This window comes from Columba livia, chromosome 9 (genome assembly GCF_036013475.1).
Source record: "Columba livia isolate bColLiv1 breed racing homer chromosome 9, bColLiv1.pat.W.v2, whole genome shotgun sequence".
NCBI lineage: Eukaryota > Metazoa > Chordata > Aves > Columbiformes > Columbidae > Columba > Columba livia.
The window spans coordinates 23,184,625-23,210,597 of record NC_088610.1 but is presented as its reverse complement, the minus strand read 5'-3'; the positions used below and the strand labels follow the sequence as shown (position 1 = coordinate 23,210,597).

The following is a 25,973-nucleotide window of genomic DNA, read 5'->3' as shown; positions in this document are numbered from 1 at the left end:
TTTATATCTTCCTAAAGTTTAGCACCAGGTCCCTTTTCTTTGTGGTCTTAAACCTGGTTTTTGCCTGTCGCCTTCAGACATTATCACAATTTACCATGTGAAGGGCCACAGCCCTCGTAATTGTTGCTACTTTTCCAGTTGTTCCATTCTTCTGTTGTTATGTGATAACTGCCCAACTTTTTTAAACCTACTTTGAGAAAGATAATTTTTTTCCTCAGCTTTTAAAAGAGATGATAGTTCTCTTCCAACCCCCAAGAAACAAGTGACTCACTCAAATAGATCCCTGAATCTGCATTCTTTTTGACTTTTCAAAGTTAAGTAGCTTTGATGTGTATGAGGATTTACTTTATTTTTAGATAGACTGTTCTGTTTAGGTAAGTTTACCTTTCAGAGCAAAAAACCAAAACCAGCACCAAACCCAAGTGTTACTGTCCATTGTTACTGCATCTTTTGCATATGAACATGCTACCCCAAAAAATTAATTAGAGGAACAAGCAAAGTATCCCACCTTTGTAAGTACCAACTTACCCCAACAGCAAATTCCAAGATGTCAGCTCCTGCCTCTAGTGCCTTTGCATTTTCTTCTTTTGCCATTTTGGTGATGAAGTTCTTGGCATTATTTGATGTTTGTGTCTGTAGAGCTGCCCATATGGCTTTAGCAACAAGTGTATTCTTGCTGTTTGGATCTTCACTAGGATTATTGATCATGCTCATTCGAACATTATTGCTGGATTTCTGTGTTTAACAAAACATGCATTAGGCAAGTTTTAGATTTCAGGTGTGTTTTAAATGCAAAAGCTTTGTATTTCTTCAACAGAAAACCAGATTCCAAATCAGGTAAGTAACAGCACAAGGTTAAAAGGATGAACTAACTTAATATCGAGGCTGGAAATTAGAGACCGTGCAGGGAGACCAAATCTCCCCAGGTCGTACAATGTGAAAAGGTACAATCCGTGTTTTGCAAGCCTCTACCTACTGCTTTATTAGCCCTGCCAACCCGTTCAAATAAAAACAGTACCTACCAGGTGTTTAATTGCATCATACAACAATTGCCTCCCCGAAGGTTTATCAAAATCACCAACAATCCAAAAAGTAACTGGTCTAACAAAGGAATCATCTGCAATCAAAGAAACAAGAGTGGGAGAAATTTAAGGGTGAAGGGAAGCTTCAGTTTTTCCTCATTTGGAGGAGAAATATAATGCACATGCAATTCAAAAAAAGGAAAATTACATAGGGAAGATACAGATGAAGCTAAGTTATGAAGTCTGGCAAGACAAGAATAATAGTATTGCTATTATATTAGCTTTCATTTACCTCATTCTGAAAACCCACATGGGACAGCATGCATCACTTTCTAAGCTGGATTTTTTTGTTTGTTTGCTACCCTTTAAATTTAGAAATTATAAAGGAACCTATAAGTAACTTACAGATTCCAACTAGAGTACAGACATATCGCTTCTTCATACTGAAGCTGTTAGTTCACAAAATCAGTTTTGTATAGAGAAGAAAGTGCTGAAGCAAACATGCACTTAAACAGCTGCCTCAGTTTCCTGCTGCTTCTAAAGCCATCGTTGTAAAGGAACCAGAAAATGCCCAGCACAACAACATATGAAATGCTAAAGCATGAGTTACCATAGATCTCCTTGGAAGACATTCCTGGTCAAAAAGCAGAAAGGAAAGGGGGAAAGGAGAGAGACATTAATAATTTATAGTAATCTCAATGTGTACTGGGCATAACCGAATCACCAAAATTCAAGTTCAACAAGCAACAAATTTGTGATGGTTTTATTAGAATAAGCTTTGACTTTTCTTCCTTTCAAATAGACTGATGGTTTATTTTCATGCTACAGCCCTAATTATACTAGATATTAAGAGTTTCATTACCAGACCATGAAGGTTTCATTCTGAAGAACATTTCCAAGAACTGCCATGCCATCATGACCTGGATGTTAACCAATTCTGTTATCTTCCCTCTTTAAAAAGTGGCATGACAGTGCTGTTTCAGTACTGTTGCTGAGCCAGCAATACGTATAATTTTCCTATTATTTTAGAAGATAAACGTGCTACAGCATTACTGTGCTCAGATACCAGTTATTAAATATCCTAGTGACAGAAGAGGCAGCAACCCGAAATTGCCAGACCACAGGATTGCAAATCAATGCACACTTTCAAATGAGCATGCGGAGGTCCAGGTTTAATTAACACACTACAAAGGGAAAACAAGCAACTTCTTCAGAGCTAAGTGACTGAACATGAACCAAGGGCAAATATGAGACAGAAGGAGCTTTGGGGACGTTTAAGGTGGTGCATGCAGGTGGCAGTGGATGGAGACAGTGCTGGGGAAACTTGTGAGAGTCTAGTAGAGACGACAGACGGGAACAAGAGGAATTGGCTCAAACTGAAACAGATGTACAACAGGCTGGGTCAAGCTCTGTATTATGTCTGTGCATCCTTTTTGTACACTGAGAGGAACAGCTGACTTTTAACGCTAACTTTATGTGCAACTGTAATAAAACAATAGTATCATTGAAAAAGCTGTACATACACAGCAGCAATTAAAACAGTTTATAGAATGGGAAATGACAATTTTCTTCCGAATCCATGTAACTTTTAGTAATTTTGAATTATGAGGCAGAGAGCTAGAACCCCTTTTGTATTTTCTAACTGGTGTCAGAGCTGCATCTGTGGTGGTCATTTGCGATATAGCAAGAGCAGGTTGGGTGGGAATTCATTATTCATTGAAGGCCAGGTTTAAAGAGGGGAAGGTTCTTGTTCTGTGTAGATGTCATGCCTTATAAAAACATCTTTATTGTTAACACCTAGATCGCACCATTACCCACAGGCCTGAACAAGGCTCAGTGCGTGTGTTGATGCTTGGAAACACACGTAAGATTAGGTTTGGGTTCACAATCCACTGCAGACATTACCTTTCTTTGTTAAGTAGGTCATGCTGTTTGCGACAGCAGCTGTCTTATCTTTGGTATCCAATGTGGTAAATCGAGCAAAGTCATCCACGTAAAAGTTATCTGGGGAAGAGAAAATGTATTAGATGCCAAAGCTATTCCACGTAAAATGAAAGAAAAATCAGTACTATTACCAGAACATTAAAAACACCTCATTTTGTTCCTCCTGATACTGCTTTGTATGTCTCATTTCCACGGTTAATATATAAGCTGAGGATTATATTTTTGTTTTCTCATAAGCTACATTTTTGTCTCATAAGTTACATTAATAACTACGTTGCATATTTGATACGTGAAAAAATTGAAAGAATTGTTCAAGTCTTACTTAGTTGGAGTTAATTTGTGTATGCAATATACATCTGAAAATCCACTGTTACTGTTTTTCACACAACTCTAAAAAGGTAGTTGCATGAATGTTTTTGCCATACTGTCACTATCCTGCAGAATCACTGCATTGGGTGTTAATACATTTCACCATGAAAAGTTCTGCTAAATCTTAAGTAATTCCAGAGATGACTGCCAATTTCTGCTCAAAATGAGGTTAGAAGTAAGAAACAAACTGTTGCTTTATACATTGTATGACAGTTCTTGGCTTTTGCTAGCATTGCTCATTTCTCAATTCATGAGTTACATTACCCTAAAGGTTTCTATAAAATTAAAACAAATTTCTGTTTTGAAAAACTTGAAGACATGAATGTTGCTATTGTACATAACACCTCCCCAGGCACCAGGACTGGAACATCACTTGGGGTGCTGTTAATACTTTGCCAGCAAAAGTCTTTGACGCAGATACTTCAGATGTAATGAATTAAAAGCATCCCTTACTCATTCCTGTCAGATCTAGGTACTCTCTGTCAGACATCAAGATTCTTGAGTTAATTCTTGGAACAACATTAGGCTGGTTCATGATATACTCAACTACATCTTGGTCATTAGATAATTCACCCTGAAGGAAAGAAGAAAGAAGCAATATTTGTTATTTCACATGTATATTTGCCTTAGACATCTCAAAAACAAACAAACAAATCACAACAACAAAACAACCAAACCAAGACAAGAAACAATGCAAGTTGTCTTGTGTATTACATATTCAGGGACTTTTGAGTCAGTTTTTCCAAATCTTGTTTCTCTTGAAAACTCAGCACCTACCAGGTACACAGCTCGCTGGAAGATGCTTGTTGTCTCCAGGATTTTGTGCATTGTCACGGTTTCTAGGTCATCAGGATCCAGCTGGTCTTTTTGAAAAGGCATCCCATTGAACAGCACGACAGGCAGCGGACCTACACCCGTTTGCTCATAGTAACCTCTTGCTGCCTAAACACAGGAAAGAAGTAACATCACCACGTCAGTCCATCACCACAAGGGTTCATAGTTTCCATGCAATATCCACACAGGTCTATTCTAAACACACTAAGACATCCTTCCGGATTTTATATGATACAGAGAACGTTAATTTTACGCAGTGGAAAAGACACTTTCTGTATCTTACATGCATTAAATGTCCTTGTCTCTCACAGCTTCAAAGCAAAACCAGTTACTTCAGAATACAGAAGTGCAAAATATCCCATTAAGTTCGTACTGTAAACAAGTTAATTCCAGTGAGCACTTTTTGGTAATAGCAAATACACAACAGGAAATCTGACTTTGCATATGGAAGCAAGTGCAAAGCAGTGATAGTTGTAAGACAGGGGAGAGGTTTTTTCTTTTTAGTTTTTGTGTTTCCTAAACTTGTGAAAAAACATTTACTTGGCAGGGAGGGAGGGGTAGGTTATTATGTCAAGACAAATTTCCCCATTTCACGTAACCACTGCAAAATGCACCATCATTATTGACACTCTGTTATGGACAGAAGTGAATCAGGTTCTACTGTTCAGAGGTTCTTGCTGAGGGCTTTCAAGGCGTTCTAAGGACACAACCATCACCAAGCTCAGATCACATGAAAGAGTGCTCAGTGTTGGTTTAACTTGTGTCCTTTATTTGGAGATAGGCTCTTTCTAAAGGCTTCCTTCCCCTGCAGTGTTTAAGTGGTTGTGCTGACTGGGGTCAGGTAGCGCAGGTGCAGACCCCCAGAATGGCCTCTCACCTCTTCTGGGGAACAGCACTTTGCATGTGTGAGGAATTTCTTGGGAGGGGGGGCTGTTGCTTTTGTTTGGTTTGGGTTTGGTTTGGTGTATAGTATGTAAACTGAAAAAGCTTCTCCTGTCATAGAAAACTGTCAGTCTTACTGGTCTTGATTTCCTCAAAATGCTTTTCCCTTCACCCTCCTACATAAGGAGATGGAAACTATGTGTACACACAAGTGTGTTTATATAACCCTGACTGTTTTTCCTCACTTACAGATGCAGGAGCATCATCAGTGTTATGGAGCTATTGCAGACAGTATTTTCATTCTTCTAGAATACTGAACAAAAATATCCCCCTATAGAGTCCCAAATAACATCTGCTTCATCTCACATATAAGTGATCCAATAGTGATTTGCTCTCCTGGTTTTCTCCATAAAGAGAAGTATGAACCCTAAAAATAACTTAGAAGAAATCACTTGAGAAAGACTGATGAATGCCATGCTATAGGAAAGGTATTTTGAATTCATCCTCATTACTTTCACACAGTATTCAATTACCAGTAAAGAAAATCCACATCAGTGCCTCACAGACATTAAGCCCCTTGGTTTTCTTATGAAATGCTCCATCACCTTGATTTTTTTCAAGCAATTTTCAACTCAACCGAAGTATCCATACCAGCATGACAGCATGACTTATGAACCACAAGGAAGTTACCTTGGTTCTGGTACTATACATCGAGATTTTTTTAAGGATACATATTACAGTATATATTATGTATATTATATAAAGCTTTGTGCTGAACATAAACACTTTGATAAAAGTATTACTAGAAGTCACCCAATGTGATAATAAAATAGCTACCTGGTTACTGAGAAAACTGGATCAAGGAATTGTATATAGGTATATTTTCAAAATGGTATTGAAGCAAAAAAAGTGAAAAAAGTTCTGTTTAATGAATTCTTACCTTTCTGTTTTGATCATAGGCAGAATCAATTCCCAGAATGCTGTTGACTTCCACATAAGGATACTGTTTCTCAAGAACACTGACCACATGCTGCACTTTCAGCTGATCTCCCGTTTTCACTTTGTTATATATCTGAATGAGGGATACAAATACAAGTTTACAGCTGCAACCAAAAAGCTCCTTTGCTTACCAAAGGTGAGTTGATCTGTCACCTGTATTCCAGTAATTACAATAAGGCATTAAAAGCCAGGTTACAAAATGAATTTTCATATTTATTAGCTGCTCCTTAGCACTTGTAGCTCTTATAATTACCTTGCTTAGTCATTTCACTGAGATTAAATGGAGGTAAACATCATGTATGTCTTTAAATAATAACTTGCATCTTTAATTAGAGAAGATATTTGTGAGGGAAAAGTAGGAGCTTAGGGGAAAAAATGCTCAAGTAGAGCATATCTGAAGAGCTTCCCTTCCCTTCAGAACTCAAGACATGCTTATAAACAATACAGCAGGCCTCACATGTAAAGTATGTAACTGTTTCTGTCTTGAAGGCACAACATTTTACAAATATATATCCAAAAAAAGAGAATAAAAGTCATTGTCTTCAAGTCACCAACTGTTTAATATTACACTATGCCCCACCTTGTAGATATGTTGAACAATGTCAAACCACAAGTGAAAATGCATTTGCTAGTACCTATAATAAAATTCAATGTAGCAAAAGTATGCAACAGGAACTGCTCAAAACAAATTATAATAGCGAAGGGATATATCAGTTGAGAACTCATTGGCAGAATAAGTGAAAAGACAGGATAGAAAAACTTGCAGAACTGTGAAGTGTCACACTTAAACTTGTTAAAGTTGGGTCAGAAGCACTTTACAAATAAACGTATTGTGTGGTACCAGTATTTGGAGATACTCCAAATACTAACCATGTCAAAGAAAAATTTCTTCCATTATGTGCATATTAGCACATTAACATAATTTTACATACATGGAAAATATTAAAACATAATTTCCTTTTAAAATTAGTACTTACAGACATGACAGTCTGGAAAGCATAATTATTGTCCATTTCTTGTGCCACATAATTGTATGCCCTGAGGAGGGCGACACCAGCATCCTGCAGTCCATCAACATCCTCCGAGTCGTTAACCACAAAGACTAGTCCTATCCTGCAGCCAAACAAATCCCCAGAGCATGAACCTGTTATACCAACAAGTAACAGTTCTTCATAGAACTGACACCTGTGATCATCATCTTAGACAAAGACTAACAAGATTTTGAGCTGAGGAGCCAGGAATCAAACTAGGGACATATAATCTCTAATGCTGAGTCCATCAGAATCTTGCTTTTCATCTCTCTTTCATCCAAAGTACTTGCTTTTAAGTTTCTTTTGGACTGTTAAAGAAACCAAACTGTGTTTTACTAGTAGCAAAACTTACATTCAAAAAGTTTTCAATAACAAACAGTATTTAATAAATACCCTTCCCAACCACGGATACATGGTATCTAACATTTCTACAGCGTCCTAGCAACAAGAGTTTTACAACTGCAAAAGTAATTACGAAAATAAAACCCACATAAAAAAATTCCCATTAAAACACAGCAATTACCTCAGTGGGATGTGGTTACTGAAGAACATCTCAGCCACATTCAGTAACTCTGCTGTGGTCTCATGAGTAGGATCTACTATCAGCACCTGCAAATAAATTGCAAATGAAAAGTTTCTATTCCCTGAATAAGTCAAAATATGGATTTTTGATTAGAGATACCTTCATTCACATCACAGCGCAGAATTACCATCTGTCCTATTATATTTATACACTGCCAGTGAGATGAGGCCCACCAAATAATACTTCATTTTAAAGTCTTTCAGTCCGTTATCTAAAACATGCTGTCTAAACCACTGCTTTACCCAGAAGAGACCAGACTCCTGAGGCACTTTCTCTTTACCTCAGTGTCCCCAGCACCCAGGCTTCTGCCCCCACACTCAGATACCTGTGTGTGGGAAACTGGCATTTGTCAGAATTAGGGAACACAGCGTTGCTCTGCTCAGCCCCCTGCAGAGCCAATGCTGCTGAGGCATTTTCAGAGCAAGCCCAAACCCAGACAGAACGGGGCCATTCAGAATTGATTTAGTGCCCTTTAATCATGCCAAGTGTTGCCATTTCATTTAATAATTTCAATGTTAAAAGTACTAACTCCAGAGAAAAAAAACCCAACACATTAATGCCCCCACAGCTTGAGGTGGTTCAAGTCCCTATTTGCCACTTATCAGAGATGAGTAGGGCCACCCTGCCACATGATGAGTTAAAGCAGAGAATTTACAAACTCCTGATTAGATCTAACTTTACACAGCTACCAAGAGACTAAAAGGACACCCAGGATTAAGCTGAGGGCTGTTGACCGCCTTTTGAAGTCCTGCTGCAAGTCGAAATACACTAAATTCTCGCTCATCAGATGATAGCTTTGTCCATTGATGGAACAATTTTTGGTGTCTAATCAATGCCAGAGAATTGTGCTCAGTGATCTCTGAATCTCAGCCATAACTTACTAGTACAAGGAGAACAAAACCGTTTAGAAAAGTGTCCTATCTCAAGATAATTAAATGACAGGGAATCCAGCATATATGTAGGTAAGTTGCAAAAGCTGATGTCCCTACTGATCAAAAAACAAAATGCACATTTCATTTCTAGTCAGACACTACTTACAAAATTATGGAAGTTTTTCCTAATTTGTCTGATCACGCCTGGAAATGTGGGACGCAGCAGGTCTTGCACATTGGAAGGCCAGGAATTGTACCGACTGTCAACTTCAAGATTGTTGATCCACTAAGAAAAAAATAAAGGCATTTAAATGATTGGCAGTCCTCCTGCTCGAGTCTGAGAGCGTAAAATATTTGTAAATCAGACACTATATTGAGAACTGTATGAATAAAAAGCTAGTTTTTAAAAAGAGATAGTTATAACATAACTTTTCTTTTTCTCTCTACTGCAGTTCCAGAGGTGATTGTGAGCTAAGAACAAAAGTTCCCCTGACAGCTTAAGAATGCACCACCCAACAGCAAATAAGGTATTTCTGATATCAAACCATACGCACTGAAATCACAGGGCTTCTGATGTCCACAGCGTAGTCGGAATCTGACGGCTGGATGTTCAACTTGAGGACATTGTGCAAGGAAAGACCCTCAATTCCTAAGCTGTGCAGGCCTTCCATAACACGGGCTTCATTGCGTAGCACATCAATCAAGCTGGAAGGAAGAGAAAAATTGTTGAATTTTAAAGACACAGCAAATAACTTGCTGTTATCCTAAGTGTTAACAGATGAAAGGTATAAACAAGTCTGCTATGTCTGTGCATTTCTTCTAACTTATCAGCCATTTCTACCTGTCCTAAGAAACTTGAGATAATTTAAAACTTTTCAATTATATTATATTTCTAGGAAAAACTACATTAAATCAAAAGAACTAAAGTGTGATACACATATGTAATCTCAATCCCACATTATTGAAACAAATCTGGACAAGATACAGGGTGGTTTTCAGATGAAAAATTTACAGTGATTTATCCTTTGAGTATCCTTGGAGTATCAGTTTACTATCTTCAGAATAAAGCCTGTAGGCTGACAGTCTTGGAGACCATAATCTTGCTAGTCACAGCACAGATCAAAAGAGCAGTACAAAGGTGACTTCCTATTCTGATATTCTAGGGTATTCCAGTTTTCACATCAGTATTTTTTGTTAGAAATGCACTTGCCTAAGAGAAGGAACCAGGATTTGCTTTTTCTAGTGCTTAACAAGTAAACTTAGTCTAGATATAGACTTTGTGAAGAAGGTTCAACACTAAGTGAGTTCACCACCCACGCACAAGCAGAATGCAACCTTGTCAACAGGATACAATTATTCAGAAAAAGTGAACATTCCTACCTAAATATGTCCTGAGTGTCTAAATCAATGAGGAGTCCATTGATGAACAGGGCAGAATCTCCCGGTTGCAATCCTAATGTTCCTTTGAAATACTGAAAGAAAGTAGAAAGCCATTAGAAGAATGCTGTGCACAGAAAAAAACTACTCACGTTTAATGTGCCAAAATTGTATATTTTATTTCCCTTATTGCATTACATTACTTCTCAACTACCATCTTTGCTGGCTTTGTGCATACATCCTTACCAGAGGAGAAAACAGCTGAAGCTCTTTAGTGCATAGATACATAAATGGGACTTCTGATTCAGTAGTGGAAAGTCCCTGAGTAGATTTTTAATTATACTCAGATTAAATAATTAGACATGCTTGAAAGAAGTAATTTCTTTCTTTTTTTTTATAGCTGACAGCCCACAAAGCATATGGACAAATAGCATCCAGTTACCTGTCCCAGCTCTTTAACACACAGTTCTGGGCAGAACAGATTTAAACTGCTGGTTATTGCATGGCATTCACTAGTGGAACTAACCACTGTGTCTAAGGTACATGTTAGGTCCTGACCTAGTGGATATGTCATCAATGGAAAGTAGATGAGCTGCCACTGCAGTCTGATCTCCCCAAAATCAGGCAGCACAGTGGAAAAAGTTTTATCAACATTTTAGGATTCCTTCCGAGTACCTCTAAGCCATAACCCTTTGAATGGATACTTCCCCCTGAACTGAGGCACCATCACAGAGAAAAATTTTGAATCAGGAGAGATGAATAAAACACACTCCTCCTGAAGGAACTTTCCCAACTCTAGCATGAAAACATCTGTTTAAAAACTACATCACCTTCTTCTAATACCTCTTCTCTTGCAGTACCAGGTACAAAATTACAAAATAGTAAGAGGCATGATGAACACTGAAGGAGAAAGATAGTCTTTGAATATTTAAAAACACTAATATCATGAAGAATGGGAGCAAAGCAAACAGAGGAACAGCAAAGTACCATGTGAAGTACAAAGAACAGGAAAGCAGCATCTCAGGAAGAGTTGCAATATTTTATTAAATAAATAAAGCTCCCAGAGAAGAGCTGAGTACATGCAGTGTTAAACTGTATCTTTTGGTGGATATATAGTGAACTATATCTTACTAGTAGCAGTGAACTTCACTACCAAATAATATCCACACAAGCTGAGTCATGCAAAGAACAGCTTTAAAGGGCAGGGTCAGATCCAGCCAGATCCGGATCTCAGAGCCTAGACATACTTTGGGTAACAACGAATCCACAAAATCATGGCTTTACCTCTGAACCAGTCTGATCTAACACAGAAAAGCCACCAGCTCGCTTTAGCTTGCACTCACGTTCTACACTTTTCCCTTCCAGAACCACATTGGACGACAGTGTCAAACCGCATCCCTTCTTTTCTGATCCTATTGCTATTGAACAACAAGGGATTGCTCTTTCAGAACAGAAATCTCAGGGGACTTGTAAGAAGATTCCAGGTAACTTTTACTACTAGACTAGGCAAACGTAAGTATGTTTGACATAAGTTTGTAGTTAACATTCTCCTTATTTTTCCTACTAAGTGAGACTGAAATGTATAACGAGATCACCATAGATCTGCATAGATCTGCATAGATACAACAAAAGCTGTTGTTTGGCTTTGTTTTTATTACCATCCTAAACTTTGATTTTGCACTATATCCAGATTGCACTACCACGTGTATTTTAATGCTACCAAATTCTGTACAAACGCCTGTACAAAGTTCCCAGGTGGCCGGATGTTTTTCAGTGCTTTGCTAGGGCCAAGTACACAACAGAGCTGTTGAAACACTCTTCTGCAAACACCAGAGTAAACTCAATGTTCTCCAGAAGTCCCTCACAACCTGTTGGGGTTTTTGCACACGTAGACTTACTTGGACAGCTGTTACATTTTATCCCTTCACTAGTTTCACTCTCAACACACCAGCACTGGAACCTTTTCCTCCACATAATATTAATTGTTCTACGCCATGGCAGAAGGTTTCAAGTTTATTCTTTGACTTCCTTGTAAAGACTGATGAATTATAATTATCTAAGCACCATCTCAAATTGGGTCATGAGAACTAAATTTCTCCTACATCCTTAAAACTGTAAGAGTATGCTTAATATATTTGCTTTTCAAGCAACAGCTTTCTAACAAGCTATGTTCCATCCAGTTCGGACATTTTAAAACCATCTAAAAATATTACATTTTAAGTCTAATAACCTCCACTAAAGGCACTCACACTTTTAATATCTGATTGCTTTCAAGAAGTTCAGAATACAATGTAAACCTAAAGCTGCAATCAGCTTATTTGTAGCTGTAACCCAGGCCAAGTAGTGCTATGACACTGAGACTTTACACGTGTGCTGCCCCACTGAACTAAGAACTAGGGCAGAGCTGAGGGGCCACCCTGCAGGCACAGTCCTACAGCCACCACACTGACCCTCTCCAGGCAACTGCAGCTGCCAAGCCATGGCTACAAACGAAGGAAGGACTGATGTAACATAGACATCAACATTTCTACCACTGCATTTTTGACACGGTCCTGTCCTATAGATCAGATTAAGACAGTCTGCATGGAAATCCTAGGAAGACCCATGTGTATGTTTTCTGTAAATAAACATTTTCCCCCAGAGTTACCAACACAGTACTTCCATTGTATTTAACGTTATAAATAGAAGTAATGGACTCTGAGTTCAGATACTGAACACAGAGTCACTTTCATATACAAGTGCTCGCCGAGTAACTATCAGAACACTTGATTACTGTCAACAAAATCCCATATCATCATTCCCTGACACAGTGATCTCACTCCAAGAATTTCTGACCACTACTTTCATATTTGAGCAAACAAGCTAAATTACGCTCCTAATCCATTGTTGAAAATCCACCACTTCTTTATTTGCCAGATGCATGCTACAACAAAGTTGTATGTGAAAATACCAGATCATTATTTGAGCAAGATGTAAACTTTTTCATACAAGAATTCTTTTCAAAGCTTGAATTTATATTGAAAACATTAGTGCAAAAGCATTACGTTACTTTCTAGAAGCATTACCTTTTGGTTCTCTTCAACTTCTGCTCTGAGTTCCGAAGAAACAACTGTTTTTGTTATGGCTCTACAAAAAGAAAAACATCATGCTGTGAATCTCATTGTGTTTATCCTATGGGTAGATTCTGTTTATCCAATGGGTAGATTAGGTATCTACTTATCTGATGTTTTGTACCTTACATATAAACATATTTAGTCTCCTAGTATAAAAAGCTGCAATAAGAAGCACTTGCACTTTGTTGTATCATTAAACAGTAGGATGTACTATTTTTTATTATACCATATAATTCACCAGAACATAAAAATGTTACCCACATGTGCACTCTCAGTGCCTAATTTCACATTAACCATAACAAAAGTGGGCAGCTGACAGAAAGGTAGAGGCGGAGGCTGGCAGCAGAAAATAGAGGGACTTCACTCCTCACTGTGGTTTCCCATTCCTCTCCTTACATTGGATCTGTGAATGTACAGCTGTACAGCTCACAAATCTGACAAAAAACCCAATGACAGTGCAATGCCAGCCTTAGGAAGCTATAAATAGCACAATCTTAACATCAGTTAGTGGGAAGTAAAAACAGAATTCAGGTTCTTTTTACTCACAACTATAGCTCTACCTACACAGAAAAGAGGAGCTCCTGTAATACCATCTTCACAACCCAGGTCACGGAATTTATCAAAAGAAATATATTTCTAGACTGGTTGGGCAGGCCAGATTATGACTAAATTTCTTGAAATTAATTTGAATATTCTCAAGACAGTCACTGACAAAGTGCAAAAAACTGTGGAATGTCACATCAGTTTCTGACGTGAGGTTCATTGGGCTGTTTGCCAGAGTGGATCCCAGAAGAAGAGTGGTATCCAGTTAATAGATGAAGCTTAAAGCCTCCAAACAGAAAACCTACCCAATAAATCTTCAGAACTTGATGCAAAAGGTTCAGAAGCATTTCCAAACAAAATAGCACAGGTAATTCTGTCAGATTTCCCACCAGTCCACAATGATTGCCACCCAAGAGAAACACTAAGATCCTCTTTGTAACATTAGGCAGAAAACTTCTCAGCATAAACGTTCTCCAGTGTTTGCTTGCAGCTAAATGGAAACTCTGACATTAACCCAACCAATGCTGCCTGTCTCAGGTTCTGCTCAGAAAAAAGATAATAAGAAAACTTCCTAGAAGTCCTAATTAACGTCACCTGGCTTTTGTAGGAAAGTTCTGACTGAGATCTTTCATGACCATCAAAGCATCCACTGGGGGAGCAGTCAACACGCGAGCAGCAGTTTGAAAACTTAAATCTAGAAGTGGAAAAACAGAAGTCAAGAACTCAAAAACAAGCCAATGCAGCGTCAACTTAGTTTTAGCTTTCAATTTTTTTGCTTATTTGTTACCTATGAAAATTAATTTTCTATTTGTGCCTTTAAATACTTTAAAAAATCTTCCTTGTATTCAGCTTCTGTTTGTTGCCTTGAAGTCAGTAACCCTTTCAAAATGAACCAATGTATCCAGTCTACATGTTGCTTCAATGACTCCAGACCATCACCTTTTTTTCGGCTGAGTTGGGAGGATCTGCCCTTCCGAAGGGGTCTAGGCACTTGTTTCACAACCCAGAAATATAAACAGCCATCTGTTGGATACAGGTGGGTTCTCTGTGGCTACAATGGATGTTCAGCATCTCAAATTAGAGGAGGAAAAGCATTTCCATGAGTCTCTACAGAGGATTCCCAGGGAAACAGGTCAGAGTTGCATGCAGGTGCTTTTGAAATAGAGTTTTCCTTTGGTCTTGCGAATTCTCAGCTTTTCACACCATGAATCTGACCACAGAAAGAAACTTCACATTTCCTTTGCTTTTTTGCATTTAGTAGATCATACAAGCAGTTAGTATAACAGTGGGTGTCTTACTGTACTTCACAATATAGAAAACAATCGTCACTTCAGAAGTCCTTTGAAACAATATTTCTAAAAGCTATTTCAACAGGACTCAACAAAGGCTCTTTAGAAAATCCAGTACTTTCCAATGCAGGAATTTACAGTCAAACTCTCTCAACTGTACAGGGCCACTGCCAACCTCATTTGCATAGAACACAAGAAGATACGTTTACACAGGTTCTTAGAGCACAACACTGAAAGTCTTCACACAGATTACCTTGTAACTGCCAGACTTTCAAAGGTGCCATTTCATTGGTACTTTCCACCAGGTGTTTTCTAAGCTCTTTCAGCTCTTCTGTCAAGTCAGGATACAACTGCCTAAAAGGGTATGAGAGTAAAACAACTTCAGTGGTTTCCTATAAGCAAGTCTTCAAAGAAACTAACACGTGAAATATGCTGCTAACACATATGGGTAACTCAGACATTTAAAAAACAATAACAAAGCAAAAGATCAGCATCTCCTCATATGACAAAGACCAACAACTTAAAACTGAGGGTTACCTTAGTCTTCCAAACAGAAATCCCTGCACTTCATCAATAGGGTCACTTTCCTCTATTACTGTAGTGTTCACGTCTGTGCCTATAACCACACAGAGGAGAACACTATTACCAAGCCATTCAGAAACAGTCATCGCACTCATTCTGATTAGTCTAACAAAACTACACTGCAACAATCAAAAATAAGAAAGAAAGGGCAAGCTTCAGGTTTACTTTTAAACCTGAATCCAAGAGATGTTACCTTTACAAATGAACACAGTAGCACCTGAAATAAAACCAAGTTGGATTACTGAGAAGGAAAAGCTGGCTGAAGATGAGTGGAAATCTCAGAGACCCGGGCACTGCAGAGGGATTCACTGGGACCCAGGGGCTTTCAGGACACAGCTCCTTTGCAGAGTAAGTGGTAAATGCAACCCTGACCTCAGCCCCAAAATACACGATAAAAAACAGTACTGGAGTGAAGTCCAATCTTGGGCTTAAACATCAAAATGTCCCATTCTACAAACAATACCAGGGCTTTTGCATGACTTTTTGATCACAAATTCACGGAGATTCTCAATCATGTAGATCTTAAGGTGGATCACCTCCTGGAGCATGTTAGTCTTTCTTAAATACTTTTACAAAAAAAAAAGACTAAGGGTTTTATGTGTCTATATTCTAGATGGTGGCAAAATATACTCTTGAGTCAGAGTTTAGATTTCTATCTAGAAACGGATAAAACTGCAAAATCCTGAAGAAACCATTCAAAATCCAAGTTCTGTTCCCCACAACTGCTATCTTAAACTTAAAAAAGATAAAAGCAGAAAATTCGAAAGTTTGCAAAACAGAGATCAGCGCTCTAAAGAAAGCAGCAAAAGCAAAAAACCATGCAGAATTCAAACTTCTGCTTTCCCAAAAAGCAAGAACAGGAAAAACGTTCTGCTCTGAGGATGGTTAAGTTCAGGCACATTAAGGTAGAGGAATTGCTCTACATCTGAAGAGAAGCTGGTTATCTGGTAATAAATTAGTTGCATTAGTAGTGCCATTACTAAGATCTAGTCCAGAGTCAGGACTCCATTGTGCCCTGCATTTCACAAATACACAAGACAAGTGCCACGGCAAAGATGTTTCATGAAGAACACAATCCCAAAAGAGAGAGGAAGAGAAGCGATTTCAGAGCTGAGAAAAAACAATATCTGCAATTCAGACAGTCATTCATTTCAAATATAAAATTTTCTTTGCAAAACCAAAATGTTAATCTTAAAATACTTAAAATAATTCACCTTTCACCTGTGTATCATCCTTGGCCTTATATTCTGTACTTTTAATAGCCAGTTCCACACCATAGCCAGAGAGGTAGACTTTTTCTTTAGTGGGATTCTGTAAGGAAAAACAGTACAACATTGCCGCTCTTTGTTTTGCTGTACTAATGAAAAGCTGCCATTTCCCAAAGTCAAGAAGTCTCAAGCTGGTACACATCTCAGACATAACTAGAAATGCATAAGTGAGAAACAAACAGAGTGAGTGATTCTGCAGTAATGTACTGTCGTGATTATACTTCCTATTGTATTTCAACAAAACATTTTGAAGTTCAGAGAACAAAGATATCTCTGTGAACCAAAAACCCACTGAAAACCACAAAGTACAGAGGAAGACAAAACAGTGTTTTCAGGAATCAGTGTGTAAGGCAAGTAGAGCAGGATAGACTCATGTCATCAAATCAGATAGAGGAGGGAAAGGAACTTCAACTGCGAAGCTCAAAAATGAAATATTCCCTGAAGAGTTACAACAGAGAATTACAAAAAATATATAAATCAATGACTCAAGACAGATGCATAACTAGTTCTGACCTTAATAGGGAACAAACGTGATCACTTGTTCAAAGCATTTTGAAGTACGCAGGAGTCATGCAACTGTATCAAGATCTATTGTGTAATACACTGAACTCTGAATGCACATAGTCCTACCAGCACTGATAAAGAAATTACTTTTTAAAAGGAAAGTGGTGTGTGCAATGTATGCCTCTACTTCATTAAGAGTGCAAGTGTCCCCAGAAGCGAACCAGCAGATGCTTTTTTATTTTGCATTCCAGACTGGCTCTTGGCTGCTACACTCGCAGGTTTTAGCCACCTTGAGCGATATTCAGCGGAAAATGTCAAACAACTCAAATTTCTCAGAGCTTTTGAAATGTAGCTTTAAACACTAATCCAGTGGTTATGAGTAATTTAGGGGAGGGAGATGGAAACCAGGACATATTGTAGTAGGATTGGTAAGTGGTTCTGTAATAAAATGGCTACAGAAACAAGGCCTTTCATTTGAAAGTGGTACCTTAAGGTTAATACCTGCTTTTCAGAGCATGTAACTAAGTGGCCTGACTCTGGAGAGATCTATTTCCTATAATGTAATATAGGCAGAGAAACTATTTTTTTAAAGTCTGTAATTAATCTGGAGTTTAACTCTGCATTTGTAAAATCAAACGATCCTCTTATTTAAACAATCAGGAGATTTCAAATACTCTGTATTCCTCAGCTACATGCAATAAAATAAACTTTGAGTGCTCCATATAAATATCAAGTGCCAACATATTATGCAAATATCAATTTAAAGGGAACAAACTTAGGCCAGTTTTCTTTTTGAAAACCCAGGCCAGTTCTGCTTTCCATGTCAAACAGTTCTGTTACAACACACAATTACACTTACAGAAATAAAGTGTCTGAGAACGTAAGTGATTTCTCCTGCCTCAGCCTTTAAAACGAGGCTCCTGTGGTGCTTGTAGAACTCCTCTGAGCCGATCTCGGCGTACAGTATGACAACAGGGCTTTCGGGGTTTGACACGGGGTACTTGTGGTCACCTTTGAACAAAAACGGCTTTGGCCTAAAAGTAAACACGGAAGATTATCACACTGCACTCACAGCATTTCCTCACTCAATGCAAGACACAAAATGGATTTTTTTCATGTTTAATCACTGTTCCTGTCTTCCCTGAATACATATGTCAGGCTATTCCCACATACTACCAAGGTCGGCAGCACTTGATGCACGTTGATAGAGCTCTGATAGAAACAGGCATATGAAAATGAAACAAGTAGCTAGTTGCTATTTTGAATCTAATGTAATCCTTATTTTAAAAATTAACCACTTCCCTTAATTTTTCAGTTAACTTTTTTTCCCCCAGTGGTGATTCATAAAATCTGTATAAAAAAATGCAAGGCTAACAGAGCAAATGTTCCAGGAACTCAAATTCAAGGGGACCCTGTGCTTGGCTTAGCACACAAACAAGACAGTGAATTAGAAGACTCTTTTCAACTTCTATTCTTAAATTTTGTCTAAAATATGATGAAATATTTAAAATATTCCATTGAGAAGAATAGCATGTGAGCTATAGGTACCATATGTCTGCACACTGACAAAAGAAAACCCTTTATGCTTACAAAAAACAGAACTACCAAGATTAATGTGACAACAAACTGAAATTTACTGTTTTATTTTGTTTTTTTCTAAAGAGATATTTTATAGTTTATCTTGTTACTAAAAGTTACAATCAAGTTCTGTTCCTGTAAAGAAACCTGGATTTGAGATATATTGTGTGGTAATAGTTCTCCTTGTTAACACCAAGAAAATTATATGGGGAAAAAATACTATGCATGCTTCAAGCCATTCGTGAAACTATCTCTCTTCTATTAACAATCTTTTTAATACGCAGCCCAGCTCCTTCTGTTCTCCTTACAAACTAAAGGCTTTAAATATTCCTGAGAATTTCTACTGTCCTTCGACAAATGGTATCCAACTCTTCCCATACGCTTTTAAAGTATTCCTCCTCCTAGCAGAATATGAGAGAGCAAGAGAGAAGAAAACAATCATTCCAGCCTGGATTAACAAGAAAAAAGAGACTGCCACTGTGTGCGAGCAATGGACAGTAAAAATTAATACTGAAGAATGTAGAAACTACAGGTTTATTACAGTCTCTTTACAGCAGTAATTGTAACTGGGCTAAATTTTAAGAACTAATCTAGTTATAGGAAATTAAGCACATACCTTTCTGAAGCTGTCTGTAAAAGGTTTCCAAGGGACTCAAATTCACACGTTTTCTCCCCATGCACAGCAAAAAACAGAGTACAGCCCTTTGGTGGAGGTTCATCTGCTGCTATCTGTATTAAAAGATTTGTAATAAAGTAGGTTGAATATACCGCTTAGAACAGGTGAAAATGATACCAGCATAGCTCTGTAGCAATTGCTCTTCTGCAGGTTCCTAAATTCTAAACTAGTACTTCTTCCCTGTTTATTACATAATTTAAATGCAGGGTAAATATTGCAAAATTGAGAATTATGTCTTAACTTACAATAAACAGTTTTCCAGTCTAGTCACTGTAATATTAGTTCCAGGTATAAAAAACGAGGCTGCAACGCTGGGGCGTTTGGTTGGGGTTTTTTGTATTACACATCAGAAACCTCCGTATTTATTAAACATCAAAGGATAAAATGATTCCAGATGAAAAAGGAAGATGTCTCCTAGTATTACTTAGATAAACCCATTATAATGCAAGACAATCAACGACCTTCCATGTATGGGTTCTAATCTTTAGAGCTAGATGTTCATGGATTACTGTCTTCCAGCACGTACAGCTGAATAACAGGAACAGCAGCAGCATCACAAGTATCAACAGAGCCCTAGAGATTTTCTTCACAAAAAATCTATATACATTTATTAGTGCACCAGGCATTGAAGACAGGCAAACATTCTGAAATCCCAGTTCTTTAGTCTGCTCTAGACAGATGGACTCAAAGTTGGCACCCAGTGAAATTAGAATATATATATATATACACACACACAAACACATATATATACATATATATATATATATGTGCTCTTCAGTGCAGAGGTGTAGAGCACTTCATCAGTTGAAGATTTTTAATATTCTCAAATGTCACTTACACAGCTCATTCCTTCCTGGGCCTTACGTAAAGCTCTACAAATCCTTTGAGGAGTTCTTCCCGTGTGCTGTACTAACCTGTTGAAAAGCTTGAACTGTTGCAGAGTAAGAGCGTAAAGACAAGGAAAATTTCAACAAATTCTGCTGCAAAGGTGACAGAGTCTGACAGGCGATTTTCAGCATTTCATGGTAAGAAGAATAATCGCTACCTGCAAAGTCAAAGTACAAGCAGTTATCTCTCAATACCACATTCTCACTCAAGAGAGGCTTTTCAGCTGAACTGTGATTTATACTAACAGAAGCCCTTGACATTAATTGTAAATATACACATGACCCTTCCTCCTCAATTTTCATGACAGATGGATGAAAGTGAACTTGACCAGGGATCCATGAGAGCACACCACTACATCCCTGAGGCTTGGGGAGGAGGGAAACACTTAAAAGCTCCCATTTAATTTCAGCTGAGAAACAGAAACACAGATAAAAAGCATTTATAATATCTTATAACTCATGTTGAAACAGAATCTGGCAAGTAAAACATGTTTCAGACTCGTCCACTACAGCTTTTGTCAAACAGATATCCAGAAGCCTTGAGCACTTGGCAGTAAAAACATGACTGAAATCAGTCCTCATTTGACTTTTACAATGCTAACACCACAGAAGACAAAACATGTTTTTCAACCATGTCACCTATCAGTCATCATCAAGAAAAATATTATAAAAACTTAGAATCATAGTATCATTTAGGTTGGAAAAGACCTTTAAGATCATTGAGTCCAACTTACCATCTTGTTCAGATGTCTTAATATTCTGACTGGCTTCCACAAAATTCCAGAATTTCTCTTGACCTTCTTCTGATAAAAATTCACTGAGTAAGAAGAGAAGAGTTAGCTAGATCTATGAATCTTCTCTGCAGTTACAATTCTAATACTCTGTCAAGCTTTACAAAAAGTTAGCTCCTACTAAATGTTTACCTGTATCAGAAAACCATATGTTACTAGAAAAAGCAGACAAACCCCAAGAAATAATAGTTGCAAGCCAGGACAAACAGTACAGGAAAGAAGCTTGTACAGTATTTATGAATCTCTCAAAGACACTGACAGACAGCAGTGTCCGTGCTGGGCACTCTCCTCCCTAATGCTTTTCTTTGCTAGCTGTCCTTTAGGAGGAATACACATTTTCTTTGCTGTAACAAAATGTCATTTGTTGGCACTAGTGGCTTCGGTGGGGTTTGCTTGTTTTTAAATGAGCAAAAGGAGAAGTCACGGCTTCAAATCATGTTTAATTCACCATATATTAAGCATATGATTACGTAGGTGTACAATGTTAGATAGTAAAATAATTCTCTGAACATTGCTAACAACAAATACTTCACCATGTCTAAACTTGTAACACAGTTCATATGCTGAAGGACGCTGCAACACAGGGTTTGGAGCTGTCACAACAGCCTGTGTGTGCGTTTCAACCTGCTCTGACCCAAGGTGTTCGGTACTTCTTGAACAACTGGGGAATGAATCACAGTGCTGGGCTAAGGAAATAGAACAGCAGGGATGATTTTACACTGCAGTGCTGCACCATTCTGCAGTTCACCCCAGGTGAACAATCCTACTTACCCAAAGGCTTTTAACATGATGTTTAGGTTATATATACAGCCTTTGGCACATTTCTTTCTTTGCTTACTATTTCATGGTCTCCTACAGTGAACTTTTCCTGCTTTGCCAGGATATTTAATTCATGGCATTAACACCTCAGCTTTGCATTTTACTGCTTAAGGATTTAGCATAGAAGAAATTGTCCCCAGGCTGACTTAACACAACTGTTCACAAAGCAGTTGGCTTTAGATGATCAATGCACAACTCACATAAGCAAAATTAAGTACACACAATAGGTGTCTATCCAACCTATGTCATCAATGAAAAAAACCCTTTTACTACAGAATCTTACAAGACCATGCTAAATCTCTCTATCTAGTGCTTTGACTAAATTTTAATAAGGCAATAAATACTTACTATAGAATAATTTGTTATTAATGTTTGTTCTAAGGCACAGTGAAAGAATATACCACACAAAAAAAATACTACTATCTCCTTTAAAGTATTCGTCCCATCTCCTCAAGCACAATGATCCTGTTCAACTAAGTGTTATTACTGCCAATGAGTTAGTAATTATTAGAATCCAAAGTACCACAAAACAAGGGAAAAAGAGAACACATTACATTATGCCCGAGCATATTCTGATTTGTTTATGAAAAATCACGATGCACGTACCTTGTTTCAAGTAATAAAGGAGTTGAAGACCACTTTGTCGTTAGAGATGTTGTCACAGCCTTAGAATCTCCTTTTACAAGTGAAGAGCCGAACCATATTCCAAGAACTGCAATAAGTATTCCCATTTTATAGAAGCAGCCTAAAAAAGATTAAGAAAAAAAAAGTTAGTTTGCATTGTCTCTCTTTTCAATACAGAATCTCACATATCCAAATATTTTAAGGCATATTTTAAGATTCAGTGGCCTATTCAATGCAATACATCAGTGAGATAATCATAGTCTCAGCTGGTCTTACAAAATCAGAAATACTACAAAAACATTAAAAGAGACAAGGATTTTAATATCTGACTCCTGAGCTGCAATTAAACCTAAATCAATTCCAGTTTCCTCTATGTTTAAGCTTTCAAATAGACTTGCTTCTCTTCTGGGACACCCACGTCATACGCTACGTGCTGGTAAGAAGTGGTATTACTAACAGTGCATATTTCAAATTCGGTGGAAAACCTTCCCACCGTTCATTTTACGGGAAGTGAAGTCACATTTTGTACTTGCGCAGCCTCCCCAGCCGGTGTACTAACCGATGCGGGAAGAGCCAGGCAAGGTGGAGGTTCCGCAGTCAGCCCTTCAGGTTCTGCTGCGTACAGCGGGCTTCTTCTCTGGGGAATGAAGAAACAAGCATTTCCTGGGTGCACTAAGTACCACCAACTTTAGAAGCTGAAAAATGAATGAAATAATGAAGACAGACTCCAATGATACAGCGTACTGCAAGAAATGAGCCAAGGAAAAACAAAACCAGAACCATTATTGTCCTTCATGTGTACTTTTATGCCTATATATTCTCTGACAGCTGAGTGGAATTTCTACACCCTTACCTCTTAAGCTTATGGAAGTCTTGAATTCTTCTGTTAGTCTCCAAAAATTCAAGCTTTTTTCCCCCCTCTCTGACTAGAGTATAATATACACTCAGGCCCTTTTGCACTTATTTTCCTGGGTAACTCATTTTCCATTCAGCCCCCAACTGGAATGACAGCCCACTCAAACTGCAGCTGTATCACGCCCAACAACCTGTCGGGATCTAACTTGTGTCTCTTTTTCATCACAATCTCAATGTAAAAAATAGTCTTTGCATATACGTATGTATCTGCAGCTATAGGTCTACCTGCACATAGACGGAGACACAAAACAACCTCATCCTACTCCATTTAAAAATTCACAATGCTCCAGCTAAAAGTTCACCACCAATCCCTCACCCATTGCTCTTTCTATATCTCAATGTCCTTTTTTTCTGAATAAACAACGAAACGCCCTGCTGGAATATCCAAAGAGCAGCTTGCCCAGCTGCACAGGACATTTGCTTTGTGCTGCACATGGGAAGCGGACAGATGGCATCGTGTGATGGGACAGTCACAAGTGCCACCTGCCGTGTGCCAAGGAGGAAGCTCGGTCAATATTTGTGGAATGAAACCGTGGCTTCCGCCGCATGGAACAAAAGCACAAGGTTTGCAGTTTCCTCCCAGAATCCGACCCTTCTTATTCCCTGAGAATTATACACAGTAGTTTGGAACGTGTGAATGAACACACCGTACTGCATTCCTGCAACTGCCAGTCTGATGCTGCTCTCCCATGCCCGCTTCCCTGTTCTGTGAAACACTGCAAGGAGAAGCCTTTTCCTATATGAAACAGGAAAAAATAAAGATACATCTGTCACCTGACGCCAGTTTAACCAGCTGAAAACATGCAGATTAGAAAATATCAACATTCCAGCTATAAAATGAAAGCCCAGTATCTCAAAATAAAACCCACGATGGAGAAGAGAAGAGGTAAGAGGCGCAGGAAGGAACACAAGTGACTTGAGGAGATCCAGCTGTGTTTGTGTGAGATAACAAACCAAAACCCAAGCTGAATTACGACCTTGTGAAGTGGATATCTGAAGGCTCATTTGTTTTTTAAATATTTTTCCTCATTTTTCATCGTTACTCAATTTAAAATACAGTTGACTTCTGGAAACTCGCACCCCTTGCCTTAGAGCGGAACTGGCCACCCCAGAGCCCCGGGTCCTGCTGCAGAGTCACAGCCCCGGCCTTGGCCACGTACCGAGCGCTGCGCTTGGGGGACAGAGGCAGAGACACCGGGACACAGCCCTGACATGCCCGAAACAGCCCGGTGCTGTGACCGGGGGAGATCCCGGTAACCGGGGTCAGTGCCATAGACACTGAACCTACAACGTGCCATTTGACTCATCAGTCCAAAATCACACGCTGGAAGAGTTTTAAGTGGCAATAACTGGTTCTAGCGCCTGCCCCGAGCACCGGCCGCTGCGGGGCGGGAGCGGAGACTCGGCGCAAAACCGGAGAGCAGTTACAACCCCGGATGACCGCTCGTTGCCGCCGAGGGGCGACTGACGCCGCCGCGGGCTCTGGCGCTCCGCAGTCAGTGTCCGCTGAAGGACCGACACTCCCGCCGTGCCGCGGGCCCGGCTCCTCTCCTGAGGGCTGCGGTGGAGCCGTGCCCGCCCCGGCCGCAGCCGCCCCGGCCCCGCCGAGCCGCGTCCCGCCGCCGCGCAGCGATCCCTTCCCGCCCCGGCCCCGCGCGGGTCGCCGTGGTAACCGCACCTGCCCGCGGCCGCCACGCTCCCTTCCGGCTCGTGCCGCTCCCGCCGCTTCCGGGCACGACGCTTCCGCTGCCGGGAGAGATAGGCCGGCGCCGCCATAGAGTCATATCGGGGCAGCGCCAGAGCGTCCCCCGGCCGCCATCTTGGGGGCGCTGGCGGGAAGCAGCTCCGCTGTCTCCTCTCGCTGCTCGGCGGGACATCGCGCCCGCCCACAGAGCCCGGGACCGGGACCGCCCCTGCCCGCCGGACCCGCCTCAGCCCGGGGCGACGGCGGCGTTCCCAGCTCCCCCGGCCGCCTGCGCCCCGCGGAGCCGCAGCCCCGGTAAAGGCGGCGGGCGGGCGCGGTTCTCCCGCTGGAGCGGTGCCTGGGGGTGAGAGCTCAGGGAGAAGGGAGGGCGATGGCTTCTCCAGAACGGCTGTGGAGTTTCGGTTTCAGGTGCGGGTAGTTCCAGCGGCAAAGGTGGAACCGACGTTGTTTCTTTAATTGACTGTTCCAGTGGTGACTGATGCTGTGGAAAAGCCTCAGTCTCGCTGTGCGAAGCTGCTTGCACTTGCTCATCTGTTTACAACGTAAACGTGAGGGGAGATGAAAGCAGCACACGGCGCATAAACAGCAGTTGTTCTTTATTCACCTCCTCTGTGCCGTTTATGATTTTACAGCTCTGAAGTGTCCCTTTCTCAGCCCGAAGGTGCCAGCTCCCCGTACCGCTCCCCAGCTGCCCCGTGTGCGCTATCGCTGCGTCCTCCGAACGTTCCGAGTGTCGCTGTGGCCGTTGTGGGTCACGGGGCCGGGC

General features: G+C 39.8%; 1 protein-coding gene and 1 long non-coding RNA gene across 4 annotated transcripts in view; one reads left to right on the top strand and one right to left on the bottom strand.

Moving 5' to 3' along the window:
- Positions 1–25,246, bottom strand: part of UGGT1 (UDP-glucose glycoprotein glucosyltransferase 1) — a 41,149-nt gene extending 15,903 nt beyond the window's left edge. Inside the window, exons 1-24 of one of the 3 annotated variants that reach the window (XM_065073128.1) lie at positions 25,181–25,246; positions 23,147–23,224; positions 22,570–22,708; positions 21,088–21,170; positions 20,381–20,511; positions 19,407–19,519; positions 18,072–18,246; positions 16,655–16,751; positions 15,396–15,474; positions 15,112–15,212; positions 14,164–14,263; positions 12,979–13,039; positions 9,917–10,008; positions 9,091–9,241; positions 8,703–8,822; positions 7,605–7,690; positions 7,028–7,163; positions 5,992–6,123; positions 4,113–4,277; positions 3,789–3,909; positions 2,928–3,026; positions 1,633–1,656; positions 1,023–1,117; positions 529–735 (exon numbers count right to left, since the gene is read on the bottom strand). In XM_065073128.1, the coding sequence (XP_064929200.1) occupies positions 529–735; positions 1,023–1,117; positions 1,633–1,656; positions 2,928–3,026; positions 3,789–3,909; positions 4,113–4,277; positions 5,992–6,123; positions 7,028–7,163; positions 7,605–7,690; positions 8,703–8,822; positions 9,091–9,241; positions 9,917–10,008; positions 12,979–13,039; positions 14,164–14,263; positions 15,112–15,212; positions 15,396–15,474; positions 16,655–16,751; positions 18,072–18,246; positions 19,407–19,519; positions 20,381–20,511; positions 21,088–21,170; positions 22,570–22,694 (2,493 nt within the window). In that variant the 5' untranslated portion in view covers positions 22,695–22,708; positions 23,147–23,224; positions 25,181–25,246. Of the gene's footprint in view, positions 1–528; positions 736–1,022; positions 1,118–1,632; positions 1,657–2,927; positions 3,027–3,788; positions 3,910–4,112; positions 4,278–5,991; positions 6,124–7,027; positions 7,164–7,604; positions 7,691–8,702; positions 8,823–9,090; positions 9,242–9,916; positions 10,009–12,978; positions 13,040–14,163; positions 14,264–15,111; positions 15,213–15,395; positions 15,475–16,654; positions 16,752–18,071; positions 18,247–19,406; positions 19,520–20,380; positions 20,512–21,087; positions 21,171–22,569; positions 22,709–23,146; positions 23,283–25,180 lie in introns of all 3 variants that reach the window. The other 2 variants (XM_065073127.1, XM_065073129.1) reach the window with 2 other exon arrangements.
- Positions 6,054–11,742, top strand: LOC110364066 (uncharacterized). The gene is made up of 3 exons (XR_002422561.2): positions 6,054–6,186; positions 8,989–9,063; positions 11,279–11,742. It is a non-coding gene; the product is annotated as an uncharacterized LOC110364066 (long non-coding RNA).
- Positions 25,247–25,973: the final 727 nt, after the last annotated feature.